Genomic DNA, 27,544 nt, shown 5'->3' on the forward strand with positions numbered 1-27,544 from the left:
TGCTTCTAGGGGGAGAATATGAAGATGTGCGTGCTTGTACTCTTTTTCTTTATCATGGTTTTGTCGCATTGGGTTTTCCATGTCAAGGTCTTAACGATGCAACAAAGAACACGCAAATGATAGATACCTTGAGAGGAATGTTATCACTTGAGTGATAAAGATATATCAATCTTCTAATGTATTTTTGATACTAATAGAAAGAGAAGAGAATGATGAAGGTCAATCATACTTGAAGAAGAATAAGAGATGAACGCATTCTATTCGTGTAACAGAATCAAAGGTCGAAAGTTTTCCAATCAAAGGAGACCCTCTAGATAGAATTAAAATATGAAATTGGTGTCCACAGAAGGATCTTTGAGTCTATTTTCATCTTGAATCAAGTCACTCTCCATTATAGAACTCGAGATATGACTGTTTTCGTGGGACATGTTACAAGCTGTCTCAGTATACCTAATATCGTATGATATTCAAAATACCACTCGATATTTTCATTTAACCAGAGCCGGATCGGTGCCTAAAGTTAGTCATGGATGTTAGCTTCGATTTCCAAGTGGTTTGAAGTCATTTTGTCTTATGGTCACCAAGATATTCAAGTTTTAGTGAGGAGTGTCAAATTTGCCAAGAGAAATAAACTGGTCCAACCCCAAGAAGAAAGAGTTAATTCATCACATTGGATTGTGTCCTGTCAGATATCTCAAGTTATATTTTCATCAGGGGGAGTAGATGCGCGTTGCACTCTTTTTCCCTTAACCATGGTTTTTCCCACTGGATTTTCCCACTGAATTTTCCCACTTGGTTTTCCTGTAAGGTTTTTAATGAGACATCATCTTATGCGCTTTAAGAAATAGTTTTGTACAATGGACATCAAAGGGGAATTGTTATGAATAGTTATGTGGATGTCCATCATAGGCCCAAAAGCCCATGTTCTAAAAGGTTCCTAAACCCTAATTTGTATCATATATATATATATATATGTATACCACCATTACCTATGAAATAATAAGATTAGCCAATTCCTTCTTGATTCACAACACATAATAAATTGTAACGTTTGTTAACAAAAAAGCAAATCACAAATTACAAGTCTCCATTTTAGAAGAACATTGATCTCTCAATACAGAAATGGAATCTAAGAAATCATCGTTCTCTACTTTACTGTTGATTACCTTCATGATTATGTTCATCATTTCTGGTTAGTCTTCCTCGTCTACAAACTCATGTCCCCAAGTTGATATAATGTTTGGACAAGTTTTTGATATCTAACTGCGTTTAAATGAGTAATTTATTCAAGATATCAGATAACATATTACTACAGTTGTCTTTTAGTTACAACCTGAAAGCGGTCTATGTTTTGAATTATTTGTTTATGTACGGTTTGTAAAAGGTAGGGTATCAAGTGCTATACGTATCTTCTAACTCTTCTGCTTTTTTGCAGAACCAAAATCAGTCGATGCATCTGTTGCACCTTGTAATCATCCGGTTGGACCATATACGGAGTCATGCTTTGATGACTGCGTAACTGGAAAATACGGATACAGTTATGAATCCGCTTTTTGTAGACGTGACAGCACTGGAACTTGTGTGATATGTTGTTGTGAGATAATCAACGAATAAGTGTATGGTTGATTTTGTCCCAAAAAAATGTATGGTTGATAACAAAAATAATGTAATGAAGAAGATTTTATTAAACTAGTATTCTGGCTCGTGCGATACATGGGTATAATATTTTATTACTGAAAAATAAATTACAATTTAAAAAATAATATATATTTCAAACAATCTAGGAGTGCCGTCTTAACCAATATAATAGTCCTACGCGAAATTCGGAATATAGATCCTTTTATAAATATTCTCTATATTTTTTTTCACTGTATTTCTTATAACTTGAGCTCTAAGAGCATCTTCAATTAATCAATGCAATACTTCATTTTTTGCACTATAATGATACAACACCAAAATGGAATTAGATTTTTGCTCCCATGTATTACTCCATTTTTTACACCAAAAAGAATATTTTAGAATGTTCCAACATTTTTTTGTCATCAATGATCCTACTTTTATTTAATTAATAATTTTTACTAATACCTTCTACTTATGAAAATTATCAATTAACTCCAACTATCTATATTTACAGAACTTCCATAAAAGATAATTCATTTAAATAAAACATTTATTATTAAAAACTACAATAATATATATAAAATATCATATTTTGGTTCAATAATAAGCATTGGAATATTTTTCACAAATGGTAAAGTGGTGCATTTCATAATGAATAATGAGCTTCTTTATCTTTGATTTAACTAAATCGAAGAAGAAAATTTTAAAATTGGTCATTTTCATCGTTTGGACGATACTTCACTGATCTTAGCGGTTCCAAAAATGATTTACTGGATCATTAAATTACTTATTTTATGATTTTTTTATTTTTTATTTTTATGTTTAGTTTTGATATTTTATTAGTTTATGCATCTTTATATAAAATTATTAATTAATCTCTTATGGAAATCATATTTTTATGTTATTGTACTATTTTTAAATATTTAAGTATGAAATAAAAACATTCAAGATTTAAAAAATCATTCTCTAAATAAAAAGGTTTCAATGGAGTAACTCTAGTCATTACTCCTTTTGGAGTTGAAAATGGAGTGGGGTTAGAATATAATTTACTCAAATATGATGTTTGGAGTAGAAAATAGAATAGGATTAGAGATGACATAAAAACTTAAATAAATAGACAAAAATATATCAAAACTAATGGTGAAAGTACAAATTTCTACTTATTTTATTTTTTAATAAATAAATTAAATTTACTTAATTATAGACCTTTTTAATAATTTAACAAATTGAAATAGATCTTTAAAATAACACAAAAAATTTATGGACCCATGGCAAATGCCCATGTTGCCATGGGTAAGAGCCAGCCCTGCAAGTTAGACAAAGCAAATGGTAGAATTGGTCATTGGATAATAAGTATCATCTTCCTTTCTGGGTTCGAATAGCATTGGCCATCTAGTCTCGCTTTAAATAGATTTAATCATCCACACATACCTGGATACAAGGTCTCGTGGGATTAGTCTTTAAACTTAGAAAGTTTTGGGATCCCCACGATTATCAAAAAAAAGTCTCGCATTCAAAAAATTTATTTAATTTTATTAGACAATTAAAAATATAATTTTTTGTTAGAAAAATAATTTAAATGGTTTATTCTTTTAAAAATAGAATAAATTTATTAGTTCAATAATATGATAAAAACCATTTATTAATTTTTGTTTTAGTCTTATTATTAAATTTATTCATATTTAGATCACAAAAACACAAAATATCTTTTATATTAAATTTATACATAATAAGGTATTTTATTTTTTGTATTATATAATTAAATAAATAAATATACTCCTGGAAACCTTTCTACCATGGATTGGATGACGTCAAATTTCTTGAAGGACACCGGCTCGAGATAGGCGGTTAGAGTGGACCTTGTTGCTGCTACTCCCTCTGGTGTCTCCTCATTGGCCTCCATCTCGGAATCACTCTCTTCCGCGGTGTATGTTCGGGTTCTCCTTGCGGCACCGTCCCCTGTCGCGGCGTCTCCATTCAATGGTGGAGGATGTCAGATGTCTTCTCTTTCAGCGATAGGCGTCTCTAGAGACTGCATGGGCCAAACCTGAGTTCGGAATCGACACCGCTTGTTGCTCGTCGTGTTGAGAGCTTGATTTTTCGTGCTTCGAACTGAGAGAGATTCTCAGCTTCGAACTGAGAGAGATTCTTCGTGCTTTCCTCTAGCAGCTTGGAGTGTTCGCCTAGCCTATCCTTCAAGTTTTGATCTTCTGAGAGAAGTTTAGGATACTTGGCAGCCGTGTCTTGAGCTTTATGTAACTCGGTGACTTGACTTTGTAGAGCACCGAGTTGAGTTTGTAGCTCAATCTCTCTTAGAGTAGCTGGAAGTAGTTCGTCTTGCACGTTCGTTGCCATCGTCACGTAGGTTAGATTACTCCCCTCCTTCTAGCACCAAACATTTAGAGTATTTTTGAGTAAGATCATTGATAGTACTACGGAACAGCGAGTAAACAGAAGACAAACAATAATCGAGAGCGAAAGAGATGTTTTATTGATAGAATGAGAATGAACTACAAATTTTGGTGTATAAATCCTAGTTCTAGCTGCCTAACTCTAATCTTTTAGTCTCTGAATGTCAATTCCTTGTTCTAGGGTTTAGGCTCTCATTATATAGTCGAGTAGATGTTGGTTATTATGTTAAACTCTTCCAGATTTGGAAATATGGAAGAATTCCCTTTAATAGAAAAATTCCATTTTACCCGGAGGCAGGGATGGAAGCAGGGATTTGAGCCAGAATTTCTTGGGAAGGAACCCGGAGGCCGTTGTCTTTCTCGAGGGCTGGAGGATTTTCTTGCTGCATTATTTTTTCCCAACAATTGATAGACAAATTGGTGGTGCTCTTCTAGGTTTGTCTCACCAAATATTTGATTTTCGGGTGCTCTTAAACCGCTATCGTATTTGAAGATACCACGTCGCTTCTTCTTGCCAGGCTCGAGGAAGGAAATAATGGGTTTATGATCGGAACCCTCATAGGCTAGGTACTGAAATCTATTAGTAACATCCCTGTCCAATCTGCAGCGAAAGAGATGATCTCTATGTTGTCCCCTCCACGAAAGAATGTCTCCGAAATGATGCAAATCATATAAATCTCCCTCAGAGAAGAAACTACACATATCCGAAAAGATCCTTCCGATCTTAGTGTGCCTCCATATTTTTCTCCACTGTTGATCAGATCATTCAAGTCTCCGGTTAGGAAGCATTTAGATCCAATAAATTTTCCCGCAAAGCTTTCCTTTTTGGGTTATCCGTATCTCTCTTGATGACTGAGGCATAGAACAACTTTGCATCAAAATTAATACGGGTGTGAATACAATTTGGGTAACTACTAAGAACAATTAAATTATCTCTTGCTTCTATAGGAGTGCCAAGCCCCCCTGCTATGTGCCTAGTAAGTGAAATGAAGATTTTCTTCTCGTATTGAAGATGCTAGGCTTTCTCAGAGACGAAACTATCTGGATTTTTGGTTTCCATGAGGAAAAGTATGTCTGGAAAGATGTTTCTCGTCATCTCCCTTAGACGACAAATTGTCCTGGGATTCCCAAACCGCTAACAGTTCCAGCTAGCAATTTTAAGGACCCAGAAAAGATGGATTTTGAAAATCTATATTTCGTCGAGACCTCGCCTGGATCATATTGGAAATAGTTTGATCCTCTGAATTTGATGGTGCTCCTGATCTTCCGCTTGAGTCTCGAGAATTTGTCGTCCAATGAATTAATCTGTTACCAGAAGGTAACTACACACGTGTGGTTTGGGTCAGAGGATGCAGGTAAGGTAGCTTTTATCATTCGAGCAGCAGCCTCTCCTAGTTAGTCTTCCTGTTCTACTTTTCTCATTCTTTCCTTGGGAGCTGCACTTTCGGGTGGGTCAGCACATTGCGTGTATTGTATCATTGTTTCCCTGACTTCATCAAGTGTTTCATTGAAAGTTTGATGAGATGCTGGAGCTTTTGTGTTTTGTAAGGGACTCCCTTTTACAGATGAGCTCCTACCATCCTTTGTGTTACTTGTTGCTTCATCTCTATGATCGGCTCTGTTCATCACCTCTGATCGGCTATTTTCCGGTCGGCTCTTCTTCGATCGTGTATCTCTCATCATTTCTATTAAATATTATTTTTTGTGAAGAAGAGCCGCTAATGTGATCCTCACCTCCGATCGTATCTTTCTACATTCTCCCTCCTTCCATTTGTATTCTCTATTTCTTCTTCTCTGTTCCATGTTCTTCTGACAAGCTTTATAAAGAAAAACAACCAGAGCACCAGACATTGATACTATCGTACCGACGAATCAACCAGAGCTTCTTGACACGACCTGTTCTATCCTTTATGAATCATCCAAAGGAAGAAGAACCAGTTAGTGCTAGATTATCGGATGATTGTAAGCAAACCATATTTTTGTCACTACAAACATCGAAAGATAAGTGTAACTTGAAGATGAACCCGAGAGTGAAGGTAAAAGCTGGCGTGATGTTACTGATAGCAGAGGCAAGCGTCAGAGAAGTATATCCTATTCCTTTGCAGCGAGCTATCATTAACATGAATCATATAAAACTTAAAAGCCTTACCTCCATTGGAATACACAAACCAGGAATTGGCCATATCACCTTCTTGAACCACCCCTCCAAAATGTTCCATAGTGTGTGAAATATGTTTTAACATGTGATCAAAGGAAAATATTCCCCAAGGGAATGTTTTACATAAGTTGAGATCATCAAATGCTCTCAGCAAGAATGGCTCCATGGAAGGGGCATCTTTACCAGTCTTTATCTGCCCGATAATAATTCTAGATAGGAAATACAATAACAACATCCTCAACCTATCACAAGTAGGTTCCATTTCCTAAAGCTTCGCGTTCACGTCTTGATATCTTTTTGTTCCAGTGACAAAATATTTCCTCGCAAACTTCATGCCTCCGGCTTCCTTGTAGTTCACTTGATAGTTTCGGCACTCTAATCTTGATAACAATGCATGTTCTCTAATACCATAGTGGATGGTACAACTATTCATGGCAAACCAAGCTTCTTTTTCCTTTTCCATGTCTGCAGTTCGGAGAAGGATCATCCACATGCCATAACCTTGTGGTTGCCATCCTTTGGCATGTGGAATATGTGTTTGAACTGCAGATGATTCTCAAATCAACTCTTCTCTACCCTACTCATGGGAGGGTTTAACTCCTCTAGGGTTTTCAAAACATCAGCAATAAAACACCCCATCGATATTTTGATATTCTTCCTATACTCAGTCGGTGGAACCTGCAAAGTGCAAACAAAGAACAAACAGTGTGGGAATAAGTTATATTAAGTTCTACCAGTCGTCCAAAAAACAGCCTAATTTAAGGTACTCCTACGCGAAACCAGAAAACACATCAGTAACCCACGTCCATTTACTAAATAAGATAAATTAACATCATTTCTTCCTATCACAAAAAAAAAAACTAGTTATCCCTAATTCTAGCAAATTGTTTTGCCAAACAATGAGGCTGAGGTAGAAATACTAACACTTATGTCGCTTAAGGTTTGACTGCTACTTCCCTCAACCTTATCAGTATCTTCTTTATTGGTCTGGACATCATGAACAACATGATTCCCTCACCCCGAGCTCTCCTCAGATCCTGTATTTCCTTTTTCACCAGAATTATTTTCAGAGTTCATGTCTTTATGTTCTTCTTTGTCACCTGATTTCTCATCTACTTCTTCTTCTTCTCCTGAATTCTTTTTTTTCTTCTTCCTCTACTTCATCTTCAACTGAATTCGTCTTCTCTAATTCTGGAACTTTTTTTTTTCAAGAGAAGTTATATCCTTCACACGTTCCATTTTCTTCCTTCTAGTCCATCGTGTCTTTGCTATTTTCACATTCTGTTAAGAACAAGAAACAACTGATTACCCACACTATATACACAAATCAAGAGACAAACAAAGCTACACCGAATCGACTTCAAAGAACACGACTTTACGGGTTACAACTCTTCCCAAATCGAAATCGAAGGAGTGAAGAAACTTACCTCTGGACATTTGTTTCTTTCTCAGCTAGTTCTCCCTAGTTTCGCGAGGCGAGATCCTTAGAACACTTTGGGAGATGAATGAAATTTAATCGACAAACAAAATCAATTTTAAGAGATGGGGATAGTGATTAAAAATCGTGTTTGATTTTAGGGTTCGATCACTTTAAAGCATGATTAATGCAGGTCTCTTAGATCAGGTACTTAGTCTCTTAACTTTTAACTGCTAAGAGACGTCTTCTATATCTCTTATTTAAGAGATGTCTCTTAATTTTTTAGTTAAAAGCTAAAAGACTGTATCTTATATTACGTTAAGAACCCCACCCTAAGAGACCCACATTAATCATGCTCTTACCCTCTTAGATCCATCGGGTCACGGAGAGGGTGGGTTTTACCCTGGCTTTCAATGTAAATATTATCACTTACCGTGTTTTCTCAGTAATTTACTTATATTACGATTTAAAAATAATTGAAAAAAAACCCGGTTAAAACCCGGTTAGTAGCTTTCCCATTTAGATATCAGGACAATAAGAGTCCAATGAATGGATAAGGGTGGTTCAGATCTTCGATCCGATGATAGAACACTAGAGCTCGACGGAGGTTATGGCTGAGGAAGTCTCCTTCTCGAGAAGGATAACGAGACGTCAGTGATGGTCTGAACCTAGCATGCAGTAGGGGGGGGGGGTGCGTAAATCCGGTTGGTGGAGTCTAGATCTGATAGAGTGAACAGTGTTAACCCAAACAGGTGTGGATAGCCGCCAATGTTACGATAGGCGTGATAGAATGAAGGGGCTGAAACACGGCGGAGTAGGGGAGGCGAAAGAGTATGAGTGGGGAATCCCGAGGAAAGTTCAGGTTTGGTAAAGTCCAGCCCATAAAGCGGAAAATGGGTGCTCCTAAGTACGCCGGCGAGCACTCTGATACGTACTGTCATGAGAAGGCACAATAGCAGATCAAGATGCAGCAAAAAAAAACACGAAAACAGAGCAGATGCATTGAGATGCCAAGAGGAAAAGTAAGAGGCGGAGCGGGCGTGGAGACTTAAGACCAACTCCGATCGTTTACTCTATTTAGAGTAATTTTTACTCTAAAATAGTGTTATTCTAAAATAGAATAGAGTTTCTCTCCAATGGTTTACTCTATATTTGACTTTAAAAAGAAATATTCTTAAATATATTATTTTTTATTTTATAACTAATATCTTTTACTTACAAAATTTACAAATTGTATCTTTATATTTTATTTTTCACAAAATTTACATAAATTATATATTTATATCAAACATTTATTATATTAAAACTTACATTACATATTACTAATAACATAATACATTTTAACTTAAACATCTCCATTATTATATATTTCCCAGAAGTGATCACTTAACGAATTTCAGAGTGTGAAATGAATTTTTTTATCTTTCATTGTTTCTAAATCGACCAAAAAATTCTTCAAATCGAATATTATCATTCTTTCGTGTCTGAATCTGTGGAGGTGGAACTTCGCGTCCCACTTTAGTTGGTGCGCTAAAATCACATTCATCCTCATATCATGTTGTATATAATTATACATGTAGTCCATATGCATTGGTCACCAATACATTTTTATATATTTTAGTTACATACATGCATAAAAAAATATTTAGTTTGTGACTTAAATTCAGTGCAAGATCCAGATGTTCGTGAATATTTTCAAGAAAAATAATTTTACAAACAAAAAAAGACGGGGTCAACAACATGAAGCTACTCCTTCAATTACCCTCATTTGGGCAATATTTTAACAATTGCTCGATCTGAAGCAATTTACCAAAAAAGTCATTATCTATGGTTTTAATTTTATTTTGAGTTACTTATTTTTAATTTTAGTATTTGTTTAGTTTTTTGCCAATCTTAAAAAAACATTTAATTTTAATGCTTGTTTTCTTTGGATAATAATAATAAAATTTTAAATGCTTATATATATATATATACATATATTGTGTTATACATAATTATGTGTTGTTTGCATAACTAAATTAAATAAATAGTTACAAAATAAAAAGATGAAAAATAAAAGGACTAAAGTATAAATAAAAAAGTTCAACTCTATAATAGATTAAGAAATAGAGTTACTCCAAGTATAGAGTAAGAAATAGAGTTGCACTATTTTAGAGTGGGATATAAAGTGGGGTTGGAGAAAGTTTTACTTTATAATAGAGTTTAGTGTAGAAAATAGAGTGGGGTTGGAGATGCTAAGTGCGGCAGTACTGCCTCCATTTTTGAGTGGGAGGAAAAATTTAGAGCATACTTTTTCTCAAACAATCATTATATATTTGCCATAAATTCTGTTTTTTTATTAATCTACTGCTAAGGATATACATGGGTTGTTGACATCAACAAATCTTTAATTCTGTTTAAATTCTACATAAACTACATGCATTTGATGCTTCCTTCAAGATGATGACGTTAAAAATGTTTTATTCAACGTTAGCATTTTAACACAACATTAGACACCCAACAATATTAAACCAAATCGACCCAAAATTTCCATATCAGCGACATGAACATGTTGCCCTCAAGTTTAAAAACTAGAAAACATAGGTTAGAAGTTCCCATAAATCTTGGAGCACCAAGGATGATATTACACAATAAGCTCAAGTAACAAACATTTGAAGAGAGGTCAGCCACTTGCGTCAGTCATATCATATTGGTGTGGGTAAGCAACAAAGGTGACTGCTGCGTCAGTCATATTATAATGGTGTGGGTAAGCAACAAAGGTGACTGCTCCGAACTAAAGATATCAATTGGGCTGTCTACGTCCAAATGGGCATGTCCAATTGGGCAAATCAGTTTATTGGACTTTATTTGTTAAAGTTCAAATTGCACCAAGTCCAAATTGTCCAAACCCAAAATGGATTATTCCAAATGGGTGGTCTGCGATGTCCAATTAAAAAATAAAGTTTTACATACAAAAATTCATATTTAACAAGACTTTATATAACATTAAAGCATATAACTTAAATAGCCGTGTGAAAAATGTGATTTCACGGTTTTGGTTAAAAAACATGTTGTGGTTTTTGCGTGAAAACAAAATTTTATGATTTTGGTGGGAAAACATGTTTTTACGGTTTTGGGGGGGAAAACATGTTTTTACGGTTTTGGCGGGAAAACATGTTTTTACGGTTTTAGCGGAAAAACATGTTTTTACGGTTTTGGCGGGAAAACGTGATCTTGTAGTTTTGGCGGAAAAACGTGATTTTGTGATTTTTGGCGGGAAAGCGTGTTTTTACGTTTTTGGCGGGAAAACATGTTCTACGGTTTTGGTGGGAAAACATAATTTTACGGTTTTGGCGGGAAAACATGATTTTGCAGTTTTGGCGGGAAAATTTGATTTTGCGGTTTTAACGGAAAAACATAATTTTATGTTTTTGGTGGGAAAACATTTTTTTGCGATTTTGGCAGAAAACGTGATTTTGCAGTGGCGGGAAAACGTGATTTTGCGGTTTTGGCGGAAAAACGTGATTTGCGACTTTGGCGGGAAAACATGTATTTTACTTTCTGATTTTTATTTTCTAATTTTTTCTTAACTTAGAAAACTCTATATTTTTTAGGTTTATTGGACGCCCATGTCCAAATGGTTTTGTCCATCTAATTTGGGAGTTAATGGGTTTCAGTCCAATTGGACAACTTTGATTTTTGGGTCTAATATAGTCAGACCATTTGGTTTTGGACCTGGCTAACCCGTGGTCAGTAAGCCCATTTGACATCCCTACTCCGAACCAGCAACCGTTCTGGTTAAATCCTCTCTTGATTTACCCCAAATCACAGTGTAGAAGCCTAAGCTCAAATCACTGATCCAACGACACTGCATATGAAGTATGGATGCAAAGTGTGACTTGGCATATAGAAACCATGTAACTCTATTAGATTTGATTCCTTAGATAAACACATGAAGATCAATATGTAGATAAATTCTTCTGAGTGTGCAATTAATTAAGGATGCTTGTGAAAGATATAGTACCTCCCTAAGTAAAGTGCATCACCGAGAAAGATAGAACCCATAGCGACTGCAATGACAATAGACAAAGGCTTGTGTTGTAACGATGTGAGAAGGAACAGATGCGGAAACAGATGAATAAAAGCGATGTAACTACGACACATATATTTAACGTGGTTCACCCCTAGGGCTACATCCACGGGCAAAGAGAGATCTTATTATTGGAGGCGATATTGAGCTTACAAAGAACAAGTTCAGGGTTACTTCGAATACAAGATATATATAGTAATATCTCGCATCTAAAACCCTAGACTAAACGGACTCATGGGCCTAAGCCCACGATCAGATGTAACATCCATAATAACTTGATGCAACGCTCTTGATGCAACCGAGTCGGTATGATGCACGTGATGTAACATCCATCGCCTAGATGTATCATCCAGATTCAAGGCATATCAACAATTCTCCACCTTGACTTGAATCCTCCCAATAACAGATGTACCAGATGCACCTTCAAGTGCCAGATGTACCAGATGCGTGTCTCTGCGCCAGATTTACCAGATGCGCCATCAGCGCCAAATGTACCAGATGCACTTTCAAGTGCCAGATGCGACATCAACGCCAAATGTACCAGATGCATTCTTCAACGCCAAATGTACCATCACTCTCTTTGCCTCAGATGTCCCTTCGGACCAGATGTGTTGCTATGACGAACCAGACGCCTTTTAACGGCCAGATGCTCAACTAGAGCCAGACGTTCGTCATCAGCCGGATGTCCCAACGGACTAGATGTCCCAACGGACCAGATGTCCCAACGGACTAGAGGCCCCAACGGGCCAGATGTCCCAACGGACCAGACGTCCCAACGGACCAGATGCCCCAACGGACCGGATGTCCCAACGGACCGGATGTCCCAACGGACCAGATATCCTTGTGGACCAGATGTCCTTGCGGACCAGATGCCCCAACGGGCCAAATGTCCTTGTGGATCAGATGTCCATGCGGACCAGATGCTCCAACTTCTCGATGTCACACTTCTCTTCAGCTAACAACATGTCATCCACGTAGAGTACCAAACAGATGAACGTCCCATCCTTCAACTTACTCACGCAGACACACCAATCATAAGGACTTCTGATGTAGCCCAACATGATTATATATCTATCAAATCTCTTGTACCATCGTCTGAGAGACTGCTTAAATCCATAAAGTGACTTCCAAAGCGTACACACATAGTCATCCTTTCCAGGAACTCGACAACCATCTGGCTGAGTCATGTATATCTCCCCTAGCTCTCCATGAAGATACACTGTCTTCATGATATCTTGCATATTTACATTGTTTTATTCATTCACCCATGTGCATTTTGATCATATAGACTAGGATTTAGCCATGTTTAGGTTGCATTTTGCATACATGAGTCTTTATCAGGTATTGGAGTACCACATGGAGTTCTTGGAGGCATTTGGGTGCATTTGGAGCTCAAAAGAAGTGTTTAAAGCGATCAACGGACGAGCAGCGCACCAGAGCGACCTCACCGGAGCGACGCCGTGAAGTCTCTGTGACACACATCCCGTAGCGATCCAGCCAGAGAGACATGGAGAGGTCGCTCGCGTTTCTATCGTTAGACACTCCTCTCAGAGCGACTTGCCAGAGCGACGCTCCGAGGTCGCTCGCGTTTCCATGGCGAGACGGCACAAAACGAAGCCCGGAGCGACCTCTCAGAGCGACCCACTGAGGTCGCTTCCGAAGTCCGGAGCGACTTGTTGGAGCGACACACCAAGGTCGCTCGCGTCCTCTCGTCCGGAGACACCAAAGTCGAGCATCCTGGAGCGACCTCTCAGAGCGACCTACCAAGGTCGCTCCCAGCCAGAGCGACCAGCCAGAGCGACCAGCTCAAGTCGCTCGCGTTTTGACGGGGCGAGACACGAAGAAAGCGTCGGGAGCGACCTCCTGGGAGCGACTATGCTAGGTCGCTCCGCGTGTTTGATTGGAAGATTTTTATGTTATTTCAGGGGTTTTTTGGTCATTTGTTTTATTGTTTTTAGATTGCAAAAACCTAAGTTAAGTACTCTTTGCAGCCACCAGGAGGAGATTATCTTTGGATCTATTGAGAAATACACAAAAACTCTCTGGAGAAGTTTATCTCTTGGATTTTGATTGTTATGTTCTTGTGTTCTTGTTGATTTCTTATCTATTTCTCTACATGATTAATCTGAAATCCAATATGGGTTTAAGAGGAATCATGGAGATTAGTGAGTAATCACCTTTTGAATTCATGGGTTAGGGAGATCAAGGGTGATTAGGTTAGTTCTAGGATGTTTTAGTGTAGATCATTCTTGTTCCTTGCTAGTAGAGTAGTGATAATGCATCTTCTGAGTTGGCCACTCAAAAGTTGATCAATAGACATTTCCCACCCAAAAGGTGTTTGATGAAATGCCTGAGACAACTCTCCTAGGCTTTTAGTATACTTTGCCAAAGACATTTGTTGTTAAAGATGCTAAGATAGCTAATAGACTTGTTAGTAATGATTGCTTTCATATTATTCAACCAAAGACATTTGATGTTTGAGATATGTTAGCAAATGAGCATTCATCTAGACATAGAGCTTGCTTAGAATTGTGTCTAGGCTTAAGGTTGATAGTTTGATTGATCATTTGCCATCCTTAGTTCGATACTTGATCACCCAAGGTCTAATCCCTATGCCCATGAGTTCTCTTTTCCTTTAGTCAAGAAAGTATCATTCTGTTATTACTTTCAAGTTTTAGTCATAGCTTAAAACCCATCTAAATCATTGGTTGCACTTAGATTAAGTGAGTACTTGCATTCTCAGTGCTTTGATATCCCTCAGAACTGGTTCGACATTCACTATACTACAACATTTGTCTTAGGAGCCTTGAAAACTCCTAACATCAAATTGGCGCCGTTGCCAAATTCTGAGTAGATTTGAACATTGAGATTTAGTCACTTACTTGAGACTAAGTCATTTTTATTTTCTTTTGTTACTGATTCTTCTTCTTCACCTTCTTTTAACTTTCAGGTGTATGAACTTGAGGAGCAGAGGTCCAACAAACCTAGTTCCAATAGTAGCAGACATCTGAGCTTTAGAGAGGGAGTGTGTTCGAGCTAGAAGAGAAGAAGAACAACAAGCCCACTTGCAGCGATTGGATATTGATATGCCAGATCCACCGCAAGGGGCAGAACACCAACCGCGGGCAGCTCGACCCATTGGTACTTATGACCGGCCCAACATTCATGGTCACAGATTGGGAATCTGAGCACCAGCTGTAGCAGCCAACAACTTCGAGATCAAATCAGGACTCCTTAACGTGATTGAGAACAACAAGTATCATGGCTTGGCTCTAGAGGACCCATTTGATCACTTGGACAGGTTTGACAGCTACTGCGGGTTGTCAAAAACCGATGGTGTGTCCGAAGATGCTTTAAAGCTCAAGCTATTCCCTTTCTCTTTGGGGGATAAGGCACGTCAGTGGGAGAAGTCTCTACCCAGCGATTCTATCACCACTTGGGATGACTGCAAAAGAGCATTCTAGGAGAAATTCTTCTCATCCTCAAGAACTGCTAAGCTGAGAAATGAGACCTCCAGTTTCCAACAAAAGAACTTGGAAGGATTCAGTGAAGCCTGGGAGAGATTCAAGGGCTACCAAGCTCAATGCCCACACCATGGTTTCTCTAAGGAGAGCTTGCTGAGCACATTCTACCGTGGCGCTCTTCCTAAGTACAGGGCCAGACTGGATACAGCTAGCAATGGGTTCTTCTTGGGGAGAACTGAGGAAGATGCAGAGGAGCTGGTTGACAACATGGTAAAGAGTGATGCAGTCTACAGTGGAGACCACGACAGAAGCAGTCGAACAGATGATAAGCAGACGAGGAAGGAGTTGAAAGCTCTACAGGATAAGATAGACATCCTCCTTGCTGATAAAGCCACACAAGAGCAGCTGAAGTTTGTTGGTAACTCCAAGCAGGACGATCCACCTGTTGTCCATGAGGTTGAGGGTTTGGAAGGTCAGGAAGAGCTGTGTTTCATCAACAACAATGGTAGCTGATACAAAAAAGAGCCCAACTTTCAGTACAACAACTACCAACATAAATCCTATCCCAACAACCAACAGAGTGGTTATCCGCCTCGACACAACCAGCAATGCAGCTATCAACCTCAGCAAAACCCCTCATCTGGTTCCTCTGCTCCTCAAGAGAGCAGCACTGACACCCTGCTGAAACAAATCTTGGAGTCTTAGACTAGAAGTGAGAAGCATGTTGGTTATGAGTTGAAGAACCTTCATTCCAAGATTGATGGGAGCTACAATGAGCTCAACAACAAGTTCTCACATCTTGCTTCTACAGTCAAGAATTTAGAGAATCAGTTTGCTTCCATGAACACTCACCAGACTCGCCAGCAAGGATCTCTACCTGGAAAATCTGACCAAAACCCCAAGGAGGCCAAAGCTATCACCCTCAGGAGTGGTAAGCAGTTACCTCCTACAACCCTCACCAAGGATGCTGAGAAAGTAGGTGAGGAGGTGGCCATCAACTTAGATGATGAAGTGGTGATTGTTGATGAGAAAATCAATGATGAAATCTTGGAGAAGATTGTGGAAGCCAAGGGTAAAGGAAAGGTTGGGGAAGAGAAGAAAACAGTGAAATATGGTGAAGTTCTTGCTCCAGCAAGTGAGAATTCTTTTGTTCCTCCTCCCTATGAACCCAAACTACCATTCCCTGGTAGATTTAAGAGGCAGCTGCTAGAGAAGTACAAGGTTTTGTTTGACAAGCAAATGAGTGAAGCTCAGGTTGCAATGCCCATCATCGATGCTTTCATGTTGATTCCTCAATACAACAAGTTCCTGAAAGATGTTGTAGCTGCAAAGAAAAAGGAAATGGAAAGCATGATGATTCTTACCCATGAGTGCAGTGCCATCATCCAAAGGCTTGATGTTCCAGAGAAGTTAGAGGATCCAGGATGCTTTACACTACCTTGTGCTCTTGGACCTATGGTATTTGAGAAATGTCTCTGCGATTTGGGAGCTAGTGTCAGCGTGATGCCTTTGTCTGTCGCAAAGAAGCTTGGATTCACTCAGTACAAGAAGTGTAAACTCTCTCTGGTGTTAGCTGATCCTTCAGTGAAGTACCCTGTGGGCATCTTAGAGGACCTACCTGTGAAGATTGGAAAGTATGAGATACCTACAGATTTTGTGGTGCTTGAGATGGGTGAGGAGGCTCAGGACCAATTGATTCTTGGAAGGCCATTCTTAGCTACAGCAGGAGCAATTGTTAAGGTGAAAGAGGGCACGATTGAACTCCATTTGGGTAAAGGGCATGTTCTCCACTTTGACATCAAGGAGAAAATGAAGAAACCAACTGTGTTCGGGTAAACCTTCTACATTGAAGAGATGGGCACTCTTACTGATGAGCACCTTGAAGAGTTACCACCTGAGGACGACGAGGAGGGAGCATCTCCCTCTACTCATTCTCCATAGAAGGTAACCCACTACTTTCCCTTGTATATACCATTTCGTTTTTTTTTTTGCATATTAGTTTTCTCTCTTTGGGTATCTCTCTCTCCTTGACAACACAGAGACTGTGTCATTTAAGTTTGGGGGAGGTACCAAATATTTGATCACGTTTGCTTTGATGATTTTGAGTCTCATGCATTGAATTATACATATATATTTGCATAAAAAAATTCATTTAGTTTGCATCATTAGCATTTCTAGGAGAGTCTAGAGCATATAAGTTGCATTTACTTGCATTGGGAACAATGATTTGAAATGCCTTGTAAAAAACATTACTTTGCACCTGAATAGCTTATGAACCTCTCAAAAAACACTTGTATGCTTCGAGCCTTGAAGACTCTTCCTGAAACTTGTTGATTGCTGAAACTCAGGCTTTGAAGCCAACTACAACCTTATTTGAACTGAACGAACTTAATACTTCTTGCTCATGGTCCCTTGTGTACTGAGTCATGACTATACACACCTGAGTTGTCACATCCTTTATGCCAATCTTATTTTGACAATCTCTAGTGGTAGACCACTCCCAAAACCTTTCCCTCCTTTTAAGCTTTCATTGTTTGATGAGTGAGGCCTTCTTCGGAAAGTCTTACATGTGCATAATGTTGAGAGTATCGGGAAAGACAATGCTTGATCTTCATTCTTGCTAGATTGGGCACTCTATTGTCTAGCTATAGGTGGGGAGTGAGAGTTGTGATTATGATTAGGGAGCAATGAAAAAGGAAAAGAAATGACTCTTTGTGTTTAAGTGAATTGTCTTATTGGGATAAGTAAAAAAAAAAAAAAACCTCCAGCTCAAGTTATGAAAAGTCTTGGCCCCCATCTAAAAAAAAAAAAAAAGAAGAGAAATAAAATATGAAAAGAAAAGAAAAAGAAAGAAAAAGGGGGCTAGCAAAGTTGTTAGGAGCTAAGTAATGTTTTGAGGTTGCGAAAAATCCCTTGTAGATTTCAAAGAGAAGGAGTTAATATTCTTAGGATCTTTTGATGAGAGATGTGAGTTGGGTTTGACATTTGAGGATGATTGTGTAATTGTATGTTTGGGAAAAGGGTAGAACAATGGAGATTGAGCATTGTATGCATGAGTTGGTCCCTTTCTTAGATATATTATGTGCAATGTCAAGGCTATTTGTTTTGAGAGTAAACCACTTTAAAAGATCATGGATTTTGAACCTCTTGACCCACTCGAATAAAAGTCTTCCCTTACTCAACCAAATGATTTGGACCAATTGACCATTTGCAAGAATTCACTTGATGCTATGTTTAATGAACTTGAGAGTTGGCTGATTTGCATGTGTGAATGCATGATGATGAGTGTAGGGATGAAAAGAGTTGAATAGGCCTAGAGAAGCTAGAGTATAATAAGAGAAGGTGTACTAATGCTGAATTTAGATGTTGATTTGACTGCTTTGTGTGTTTCTTTTGGCTATGGGTTCCCACCTTCAAACCTCTCTCCCTATGAGTTCTAGAAAGTTCACTTGAGGACAAGTAAAAGAATAAGTTTGGGGGAGTTGATATCTTGCATATTTACATTTTTTTATCCATTCACCCATGTGCATTTTGATCATATAGACTAGGATTTAGCCATGTTTAGGTTGCATTTTGCATACATGAGTCTTTATCAGGTATTGGAGTACCACATGGAGTTCTTGGAGGCATTTGGGTGCATTTGGAGCTCAAAAGAAGTGTTTAAAGCGATCAACAGACGAGCAGCGCACCAGAGCGACCTCACCGGAGCGACGCCGTGAAGTCGCTGTGACACACATCCCGTAGCGATCCAGCCAGAGCGACATGGAGAGGTCGCTCGCGTTTCTATCGTGAGACACCCCTCTCAGAGCGACTTGCCAGAGCGACGCTCCGAGGTCGCTCGCGTTTCCATGGCGAGACGACACAAAACAAAGCCCGGAGCGACCTCTCAGAGCGACCCACTGAGGTCGCTCCCGAAGTCCGGAGCGACTTGTTGGAGCGACACACCAAGGTCGCTCGCGTCCTCTCGTCCGGAGACACCAAAGTCGAGCATCCTGGAGCGACCCCTCAGAGCGACCTACCAAGGTCGCTCCCAGCCAGAGCGACCAGCCAGAGCGACCAGCCAGAGCGACCAGCCAGAGCGACCAGCTCAAGTTGCTCGCGTTTTGACGGGGCGAGACACAAAGAAAGCGTCGGGAGCGACCTCTTGGGAGCGACTATGCTAGGTCGCTCCGCGTGTTTGATTGGACGATTTTTATGTTATTTCAGGGGCCTTTTGGTCATTTGTTTTATTGTTTTTAGATTGCAAAAACCTAAGTTAAGTACTCTTTGTAGCCACCAGGAGGAGATTATCTTTGGATCTATTGAGAAATACACAAAAACTCTCTGGAGAAGTTTATCTCTTGGATTTTGATTGTTATGTTCTTGTGTTCTTGTTGATTTCTTATCTATTTCTCTACATGATTAATCTGAAATCCAATATGGGTTTAAGAGGAATCATGGAGATTAGTGAGTAATCACCTTTTGAATTCATGGGTTAGGGAGATCAAGGCTGATTAGGTTAGTTTTAGGATGTTTTAGTGTAGATCATTCTTGTTCCTTGCTAGTAGAGTAGTGATAATGCATCTTCTGAGTTGGCCACTCAAAAGTTGATCAATAGACATTTCCCACCCAAAAGGTGTTTGATGAAATGCCTGAGACAACTCTCCTAGGCTTTTAGTATATTTTGCCAAAGACATTTGTTGTTAAAGATGCTAAGATAGCTAATAGACTTGTTAGTAATGATTGCTTTCATATTATTCAACCAAAGACATTTGATGTTTGAGATATGTTAGCAAATGAGCATTCATCTAGACATAGAGCTTGCTTAGAATTGTGTCTAGGCTTAAGGTTGATAGTTTGATTGATCATTTGCCATCCTTAGTTCGATACTTGATCACCCAAGGTCTAATCCCTATGCTCATGAGTTCTCTTTTCCTTTAGTCAAGAAAGTATCATTCTGTTATTGCTTTCTAGTTTTAGTCATAGCTTAAAACCCATCTAAATCATTGGTTGCACTTAGATTAAGTGAGTACTTGCATTCTCAGTGCTTTGATATCCCTCAGAACTGGTTCGAAATTCACTATACTACAACATTTGTCTTAGGAGCCTTGAAAACTCCTAACATCACTTCACATCAAATTGCTCAAGCTCCAAGTCCTGACGTGCTACCAGCGCTAGCAACACTCTGATGGACGTATGTCTGACCATCGATGAGAATATCTCATTGTAGTCTACTCCATCTCTCTGACTGAAACTTCTTGCAACAATCCGAGCTTTATACTTAGCTCCTTCTGCCAGTGATGCTCCATCCTTAATCTTGAAGACCCACTTGCATGTAACATCCCTTCTCTCCGATGGTAATGTGACCAGGTCCCATGTATGATTCTTCTGATGAGACTCCACGTCTCTCATTGCAACATGCCATTTCTCAGACTCTGGACTAGAAACAGCTTCCATGTAAGTAGATGACGCATCCACTTCCTCTGTAACCTGAAGTGCATAACCCACCATATCCTCGAAGCGATATCTCTCTGGTGGCCCAACATCAACCCTTCTTGGTTGATCTTTCACGATGCTACGCTCTGTAGCATCATGCGGTTGAATCTTCGTAGACTCCAACTGAACATCTTCTACACGCTCCTCTTGATTTTCTGTGTGTGCCTGCACATCGATCACTTCATGATCATCTTGCAGCTCCACCTGTTTATCAGTGCTACCCTTTTCTGCTTCTGAACTGGACCCTGAGCTTCTAACCATAGATACTTCATCGAAGACACAATTCCTGCTTAGAACCATTAGGTTTTCTGATGGAGACCAGACCATGTATCCTTTGATTCCATCACCGTAGCCCATAAACACTCTTAAAAGTGAATATTCAGCAGATCTACTTGACCACACCTCAGAAGGTATCCTGCACTCGATGCCTATGTAGGGAACAAGATTTATCAAGTAGCAAGTCGTGTTAACTGCTTCAGCCCAAAACCGCTTCTCCAAACCAGCACTCGAGAGCGTGCACATCGCTCTCTCTAGCATTATCTGGTTTATCCATTTTGCAACACCATCCCGCTGTGGTATTCCCCTGTCTGTAAGATGCTTGGCAGATGTTGCATCCTTACAAAACTGTTTGAACTCTTCCGAGCAGAGACCAATATCAGAATGAAGCATATCTTGCTTCGACAGATGTTGCATCCCACACTCACCCATATGTCCAACCCTCATATTCCATAGCTTAGTCATATCTTCCTCTGGGATCTCTGGTGATGCAACATTTGCTGAACCTGTAACGGTAGTACCCTTCAGCAAATATAGAGTACCATTCATGAAACCCTTCAGAATCACATCAGAACCCTTGCAGACATTCAGAACTCCATCACCACCCGAATATTTGAACCCTCTACTGTCCAGAAGACTCATGGATATCAAATTCTTCGTCATTGATGGAACATGCCTAACCTCGTTCAATGTGCAGAATCTACCATCATGTGTTCTGAGCTTGATTGAGCCGATCCCAGCAATCTTGCAGGCAAAGTCATTTGCCATCTTAATCTTGCCGTCAAGTACCTCTGTGTACTTCGAAAACCACTCTTTCCTTAGTGTCATATGGTAGGATGCTCCTGTATCCAGAACCCACACATCAGAAGAGTGTGTGTCTGTGCACAACAAGAGCGATGTCGTTGTCAGACTTGGTTTCATCCTCGGCTACTGCAACAGACCCAAACTGCTTCTCCTTCATCTTGGGACAGTCTGACTTCCAATGTCCCTTCTCTTTGCAATAGTTGCAAATATCAGATGCTTTAGGATCACTTGGAACCGACTTCCTATCTTTCAATGTCCTTCTGTTCAGATGTCCCTTCACACCACTGACAAACAACCCCGATGCTTGATTGTCTGTCCCTGAGCTGGATGCCTTATGGCACAATTCCCGACTATGAAACGCCGACCTAACTTCTTCCAGTTTCACTGTATCTTTGCCAACAATGAACGATTGCACGAAGTTCTCGAAGGAGTTCAGCAGAGATACCAACAAGATTAGTGACGCGTCTTCATCCTCCACCTTAACATCGATGTTACACAGCTCCAGTAATATCGAATTCAGCTTATCAAGATGGTCGCGAAGCTCAATACCTTCTTGCATACGCAAGGCGAAGAGGTGTTGCTTCAGAAGTAGCTTATTCGTTAGAGATTTTGTCATGTACAAACTCTCCAACTTCTGCCACAAACTAGCAGCTGTTTTCTCATCCGACACTTCGATGATAATCTCGTCTGCTAGACCCAACAAAATTGTTGAGAACGCTTTCTCTTCCAGAGCCTCCAAATCAGCTGCTTCAGATTTCTTCCCTGACAATGGTCCCCAGATGCCTTGTTGCTGCAACAACGCCTGCATCTTAATCTGCCAAAGACTGAAGCTATTTCTTCCATCAAACTTGTCGATCTTCGCTCTTATTCCAGACATCTTCTCACTAGATCACAACCCGAAGCTCTGATACCAGTTTGTTGTAACGACGTGAGAAGGAACAGATGCGGAAACAGATGAATAAAAGCGATGTAACTACGACACAGATATTTAACGTGATTCACCCCTAGGGCTACATCCACGGGCAAAGAGAGATCTTATTATTGGAGGCGATATTGAGCTTACAAAGTGCAAGTTCAGGGTTACTTCGAATACAAGATATATATAGTAATATCTCGCATCTAAAACCCTAGACTAAACGGACTCATGGGCCTAAGCCCACGATCAGATGTAACATCCATAATAACTTGATGCAACCGAGTCGGTATGATGCACGTGATGTAACATCCATCGCCTAGATGTATCATCCAGATTCAAGGCATATCAACAGCTTGAACAAGGATATATAGACTGGACCTTTCAGATGAAGACCCCAAGTGTGTATAACAGACCCCAACGATGAAATTAAGCCTCCCTGAAACAGAGTGTTAAAATCAGAGCTATGACTACCGTAAGTAACATACCAGGTTTGATTCTCACCGAGAACATGACTGAAGCGTGGGAGAGACCCGGTTTAAGCAGAAAAGAACTCAAGTCTTTTGTAGAAAATAGACACACAAGTGCTGAGATTAATGTTGCGCATAAATTGTATAAGAAGACTACAGTTATTTCTTCAGGGTATACCTCCATGATCCGAGTCTGCAATCATATATGAGCCCGAATTTAGAAATAGTTTTATGTGTCACCAACAAATTCAAAGTATTTTTCTTGTACCTGAAGAATCAACCAGATTGAAACAAGCAAATATTGTGCAGCGATTAATAGACCTCCAATGATCCAACTTGACTCAGATATAGTCAAATGCTGGTCATGCGAGACGGTTGTTGATGACGCTAGAATTTTGGGGCCTGTATAAAGAACAACAACCAGAGCACCAGACATAGATACTATCGTGCCAATGATTTTAGCCTGAGTCGCAGAGCTTCTTAACACGACTTGTTCCATCCTTGACGAGTCATCCAAAGGAAGAAGAACCAGTTAGTGCTAAATGATTGGATGATAGTAAGCAAACCATATCTTTGTCACTACTGTACTACACACATCGAAAGACAACAAGGTGTAACCTGAAGATGATAGCGAGAGTAAAGGTAAAAGCTGGCGTAATGTTACTGATGGCAGAAGCAAGCGTCGGGGAACTATATTCTATTCCTTTGCAGCCAGCTATCCCCGACATGAACCTGTTCCCTCTAAGTCAGAAAAGTGTATAATATGAAAATGCCCATAACTCTAGGAGTAATTAGTTAATTACCCGACAAGTGCAAGTAAGAAAATCTTGAAGAAGACAGAAGATTTGGCTGAAGGTAATCTTCTTGACCTGCACATTGTAATATATGTTCACATTCTTGAAAATTTTATAAAGATTTGGCTCAACGTAATAAAGAGTTGTGTTAGGAGATCAAGTACCTTCTAAAGAGGAGGGAAAGTGGAAGAAGGACAAGTGTAGCAACGACATAATTGTAGAAGACAAAGACATAGAAGCTCAATCCTCTCATGGTCGCAGCCTTGAACAGTGTGTTAGATCCAACCGTGACACACTCCACAGCCACCATTGCAGTGAATGGCACAACATCTCTGCAAAAGTATTTCCATGCCACCTCTTCTTCTACTCCTCTTGCCATAAGATCTGATGTTCAGACTTTGTAAAAAATCTCAGAAGTCAAAGCGACTTCATCAGCAACCATAGTAATTAAACCCAACACGTTTGCTAAATGCTAAATTAATTATTCTCAACTTGACCATGCAACTAATATATTTATGATAAAGGGTCCCAATTTTTCCTCCATAACATATGATTCTCATATGTTTGGTCATATGTCCCTTTTCAAAATCATTGCATGAATCAAAAGAACACGAAACAGAAGATTTTTTTACTCAAATTATTATATAACCTCAAAACGATACTAGAAAAAAATAACAGAATTACATCTTATACTGTAGGTAAAATATAGAGACATATAAACATAAACAAAGACCATATTTTAAAGGATCGTTATTGATAAACCAACAGTACAATGATTTCACTTGCATCAATCTTATCTTAATGACAAGGCTTCATCTTCTACAACGTGTGTAAGTAACAAAGGTGACTGTTCAGAACCAGTCACAGTTTTGGTTGCATCCTCTCTTGCTTTTCCCCAAATCACAGTGTAGAATCCTAAGCTCAAAATCACAGACCCGATGACACTGCCCACAACACATACATGGAAAGTTATTACTGCCTTGATATACATATACGATATCTACAAAGGCATATAGTACCTCCCAAGGTAAAGTGCATCGCCGAGGAATATAGCACCCAAGATGACTGCAATGACTATAGACAATGGTTTGAACAATGATATATAGACTGGACCCTTCAGATGCAGACCCCATGTGTGCATAGCTAAGCCAAATGATGAAAGCAAGACTCCCTGAATAAAATAGTGTTAATTTATGAGCATAAAAGATAGTCAGTCACATATAAGGTTTGATACTCACCGAGTATATGATTGCAGCGAGGGAAATATCCGGTTTAAGCACCCAAGATGTCAAGTTTCTTTCCGCAAAGAAACAAACTGGTGCTGAGATTAGCGTTGCAAATAAGTTGTAGAAGAAGATTACTGTTATTTCTTCAGGGTATGCTTCCATGACCTTAGTCTTAAACCACATACAACTATCAATTTAGAAAGAGATATATGTGTCAAGACTCTAAGAACAACCAAAAGTCTTTTTTTTCTGAACTTTTTCAAGTGTCCCCCCATACATACCTGAACAATATACCAGACTGATATAAAAAAATACTGTGAAGCAAGCAAAAGGCCTCCGATCATCCAACTTGAATTGGACGAAGTCAAATGCTGGTCAAGCGAAATGTTAGATGGCGAAGGTGCAGCAGTGAGAACTTTATGGCCTTTATAGAGCACAACAACCAGAGCACCAGATATAGATACTATCGTGCCAATGATTTTAGCCTGAGTCGCAGAGCTTCTTAACCTTACTTGTTCAATCCTATACGAAGAAAGCAGAACCAGTTAAAATTACATGATTGGATGATAGTAATAAACGACCTCACATCCATTCGTATTCAACCAGGGGGTGGTGCTTATACATCTTCTAAACCAGAATAAGTAAGTTGCTAATTTAGCAGCTTCCTGAAACAGAATCGAAAGAGGAGGAGGAGGAGTAACCTGAAGATAATGGCGAGCGTGAAGGTAAAAGCTGGCGTGAGGTTGCTGATAGCAGAGGAAAGAGTAGGAGAACTGTATTCCACTCCTTTCAATCCAACTAACCCGGACATGAGCCTGTTCCCTCCAAATTTAAAAAAAAATCGAAATGCTCATAGAGGCCATAAATCTAGAGTTATACATAGTTACCCGAGAATCGCAAGAAAGAAAATCTTTACGAAGACAGGAAATTTGGCTGAAGGTAGTCTTCTTGACCTGCACATATATATATATATATATATATATATGTAAATCATATTGTTGAAAAAAGTATATATAGAGGGCAAGATTAATTGAGAAGATCAAGTACCTTCCAAAGATGAGGGAAAGTGGAAGAAGGACAATTGTAGCAACAACATAAGAGTAGAAGATATAGACATAGAAGCTCAATCCTCTTAAGGTTGCAGCCTTGAAAAGTGTGTTAGATCCAACTGTGACACACTCCACTGAGACCATCGCAGCAAACGGCACAACATCTCCGCAAAAGTATCTCAATGCCACTGTCTTTTCTTCTGCTCCTCTTTCCATAAGATCTGTTGTCTATAGACTTTCAAAAAATCCTCAGAGGTCAAAGTGAGTTTCACAGGTAAGCATAGTGGCTAACCCACCACGTTTACTAATAGTATACATTACTTTATTAATATAAATATTCCAACTTGACCACTATTATAAATAGGCCTGGGCAAAATAACCAGAACCGAGGAACCGAACCGGACCCGAACCGAAATACCCGAAACCGGAACCGGACTAATACCCTCAAATACCCAAACGGTTCCTATATTTTTATATCCGAAATAACCGAACCGAACCGGAACCGAACCGAGAACCGAACGGGTACCCGAATATATAAAAATATTAATTATATAACATATAACATCACTAAATATATATTTTTAATTTAAAATTCTATTAAAAGTATCTGAAAATAGTTGAGGATAACTAAATTATTATAAAGTATCCAACCTACCCGAAAGTATCCGAAACTATCCGAAACTATCCAGATAGTTTTATCCGAAATATCCAAAGTAATCCGAAATATCCAATTTTTTTATCTAAATCATCCTAATTATTTGATATTTTACCCTAAATAACCGATATTTTATCCAAATTATCTGAACTACCCGAACTATCCGAACCCGAACCGGATCCAAATGAGAACCGAACTTTTTTCCGGATATTTTCCGGTTCCTACATTTACTATCCGAACCGAACCGAACCCGAAACTATCCGAACCAAACCGAACCGAAAATAGGTCAAGTACTAAATGGATCCTCTAGCCCCTATCCGAACTACCCAAAACCCGAAATACCCGAACCGAACCGAACCGATACCCGAAATGCCCAGGACTAATTATAAACCTCAGCAAGGCCATTGGACGAATTGCGTTGATTATAAAGAAGAATAAAATTAAAACTAATATTTCTTGAAATAGGAAGGAGACTTGGCTGAAGGAAGTCTTCTTAACAATGACACGCTTCTCAAGCGTAGACTATTCCAACGGTTAGGATTTGATACTAGGATATATAACCAAACCAATTCCAAACAATACACAAATATGTGATGAAGATTTTGTATTGCGAAGGCTTCATCTTCTACGATATGTGTAAGCAGCAAAGGTGAACAATACTCAGAACCAGCTACAATTCTGGTTGAATCCTCTCTTGCTATGTGTTTGGAGAAATCCTGTAAAACACTAAAATCTAACGAGAA

The 27,544-nt window shown here is 39.1% G+C and overlaps 3 protein-coding genes, 1 long non-coding RNA gene and 1 other non-coding gene across 5 annotated transcripts; 1 reads left to right on the forward strand and 4 right to left on the reverse strand.

Moving 5' to 3' along the window:
• The first annotated feature begins 984 nt into the window (after window positions 1-984).
• Window positions 985-1,692, forward strand: LOC106405696 (defensin-like protein 313). Its single transcript, XM_013846225.3, has 2 exons — window positions 985-1,192; window positions 1,436-1,692. Exons 1-2 carry the CDS (start codon window positions 1,123-1,125, stop codon window positions 1,612-1,614), a joined length of 249 nt encoding a protein of 82 aa, XP_013701679.1. The 5' UTR covers window positions 985-1,122; the 3' UTR covers window positions 1,615-1,692.
• A 4,464-nt stretch (window positions 1,693-6,156) lies between these two features.
• LOC125588796 lies at window positions 6,157-13,907 on the reverse strand. The gene is made up of 3 exons (XR_007324955.1): window positions 7,617-13,907; window positions 7,114-7,470; window positions 6,157-6,867 (listed from the first exon to the last, which is right to left on the reverse strand). It is a non-coding gene; the product is annotated as an uncharacterized LOC125588796 (long non-coding RNA).
• A 1,262-nt stretch (window positions 13,908-15,169) lies between these two features.
• On the reverse strand, window positions 15,170-15,276 carry LOC125589361. Its single transcript, XR_007325550.1, has one exon. It is a non-coding gene; the product is annotated as a small nucleolar RNA R71 (small nucleolar RNA).
• A 7,659-nt stretch (window positions 15,277-22,935) lies between these two features.
• LOC106403157 (WAT1-related protein At5g40230-like) lies at window positions 22,936-24,250 on the reverse strand. Its single transcript, XM_048759731.1, has 6 exons — window positions 24,036-24,250; window positions 23,881-23,946; window positions 23,742-23,818; window positions 23,346-23,479; window positions 23,256-23,270; window positions 22,936-23,046 (listed from the first exon to the last, which is right to left on the reverse strand). The coding sequence occupies exons 1-6, from the start codon at window positions 24,248-24,250 to the stop codon at window positions 22,936-22,938; spliced, it is 618 nt and encodes a 205-aa protein (XP_048615688.1).
• Window positions 24,251-24,478: 228 nt separating this feature from the next.
• On the reverse strand, window positions 24,479-26,488 carry LOC106402960 (WAT1-related protein At5g40230). The gene is made up of 7 exons (XM_013843784.3): window positions 26,145-26,488; window positions 25,985-26,050; window positions 25,799-25,912; window positions 25,379-25,619; window positions 25,110-25,268; window positions 24,891-25,042; window positions 24,479-24,815 (listed from the first exon to the last, which is right to left on the reverse strand). The coding sequence occupies exons 1-7, from the start codon at window positions 26,360-26,362 to the stop codon at window positions 24,665-24,667; spliced, it is 1,101 nt and encodes a 366-aa protein (XP_013699238.1). The 5' UTR covers window positions 26,363-26,488; the 3' UTR covers window positions 24,479-24,664.
• Window positions 26,489-27,544: the final 1,056 nt, after the last annotated feature.

The sequence above is a fragment of the Brassica napus genome, chromosome C6 (assembly GCF_020379485.1).
Source record: "Brassica napus cultivar Da-Ae chromosome C6, Da-Ae, whole genome shotgun sequence".
In the NCBI taxonomy this organism is placed as follows: Eukaryota; Viridiplantae; Streptophyta; class Magnoliopsida; order Brassicales; family Brassicaceae; genus Brassica; species Brassica napus.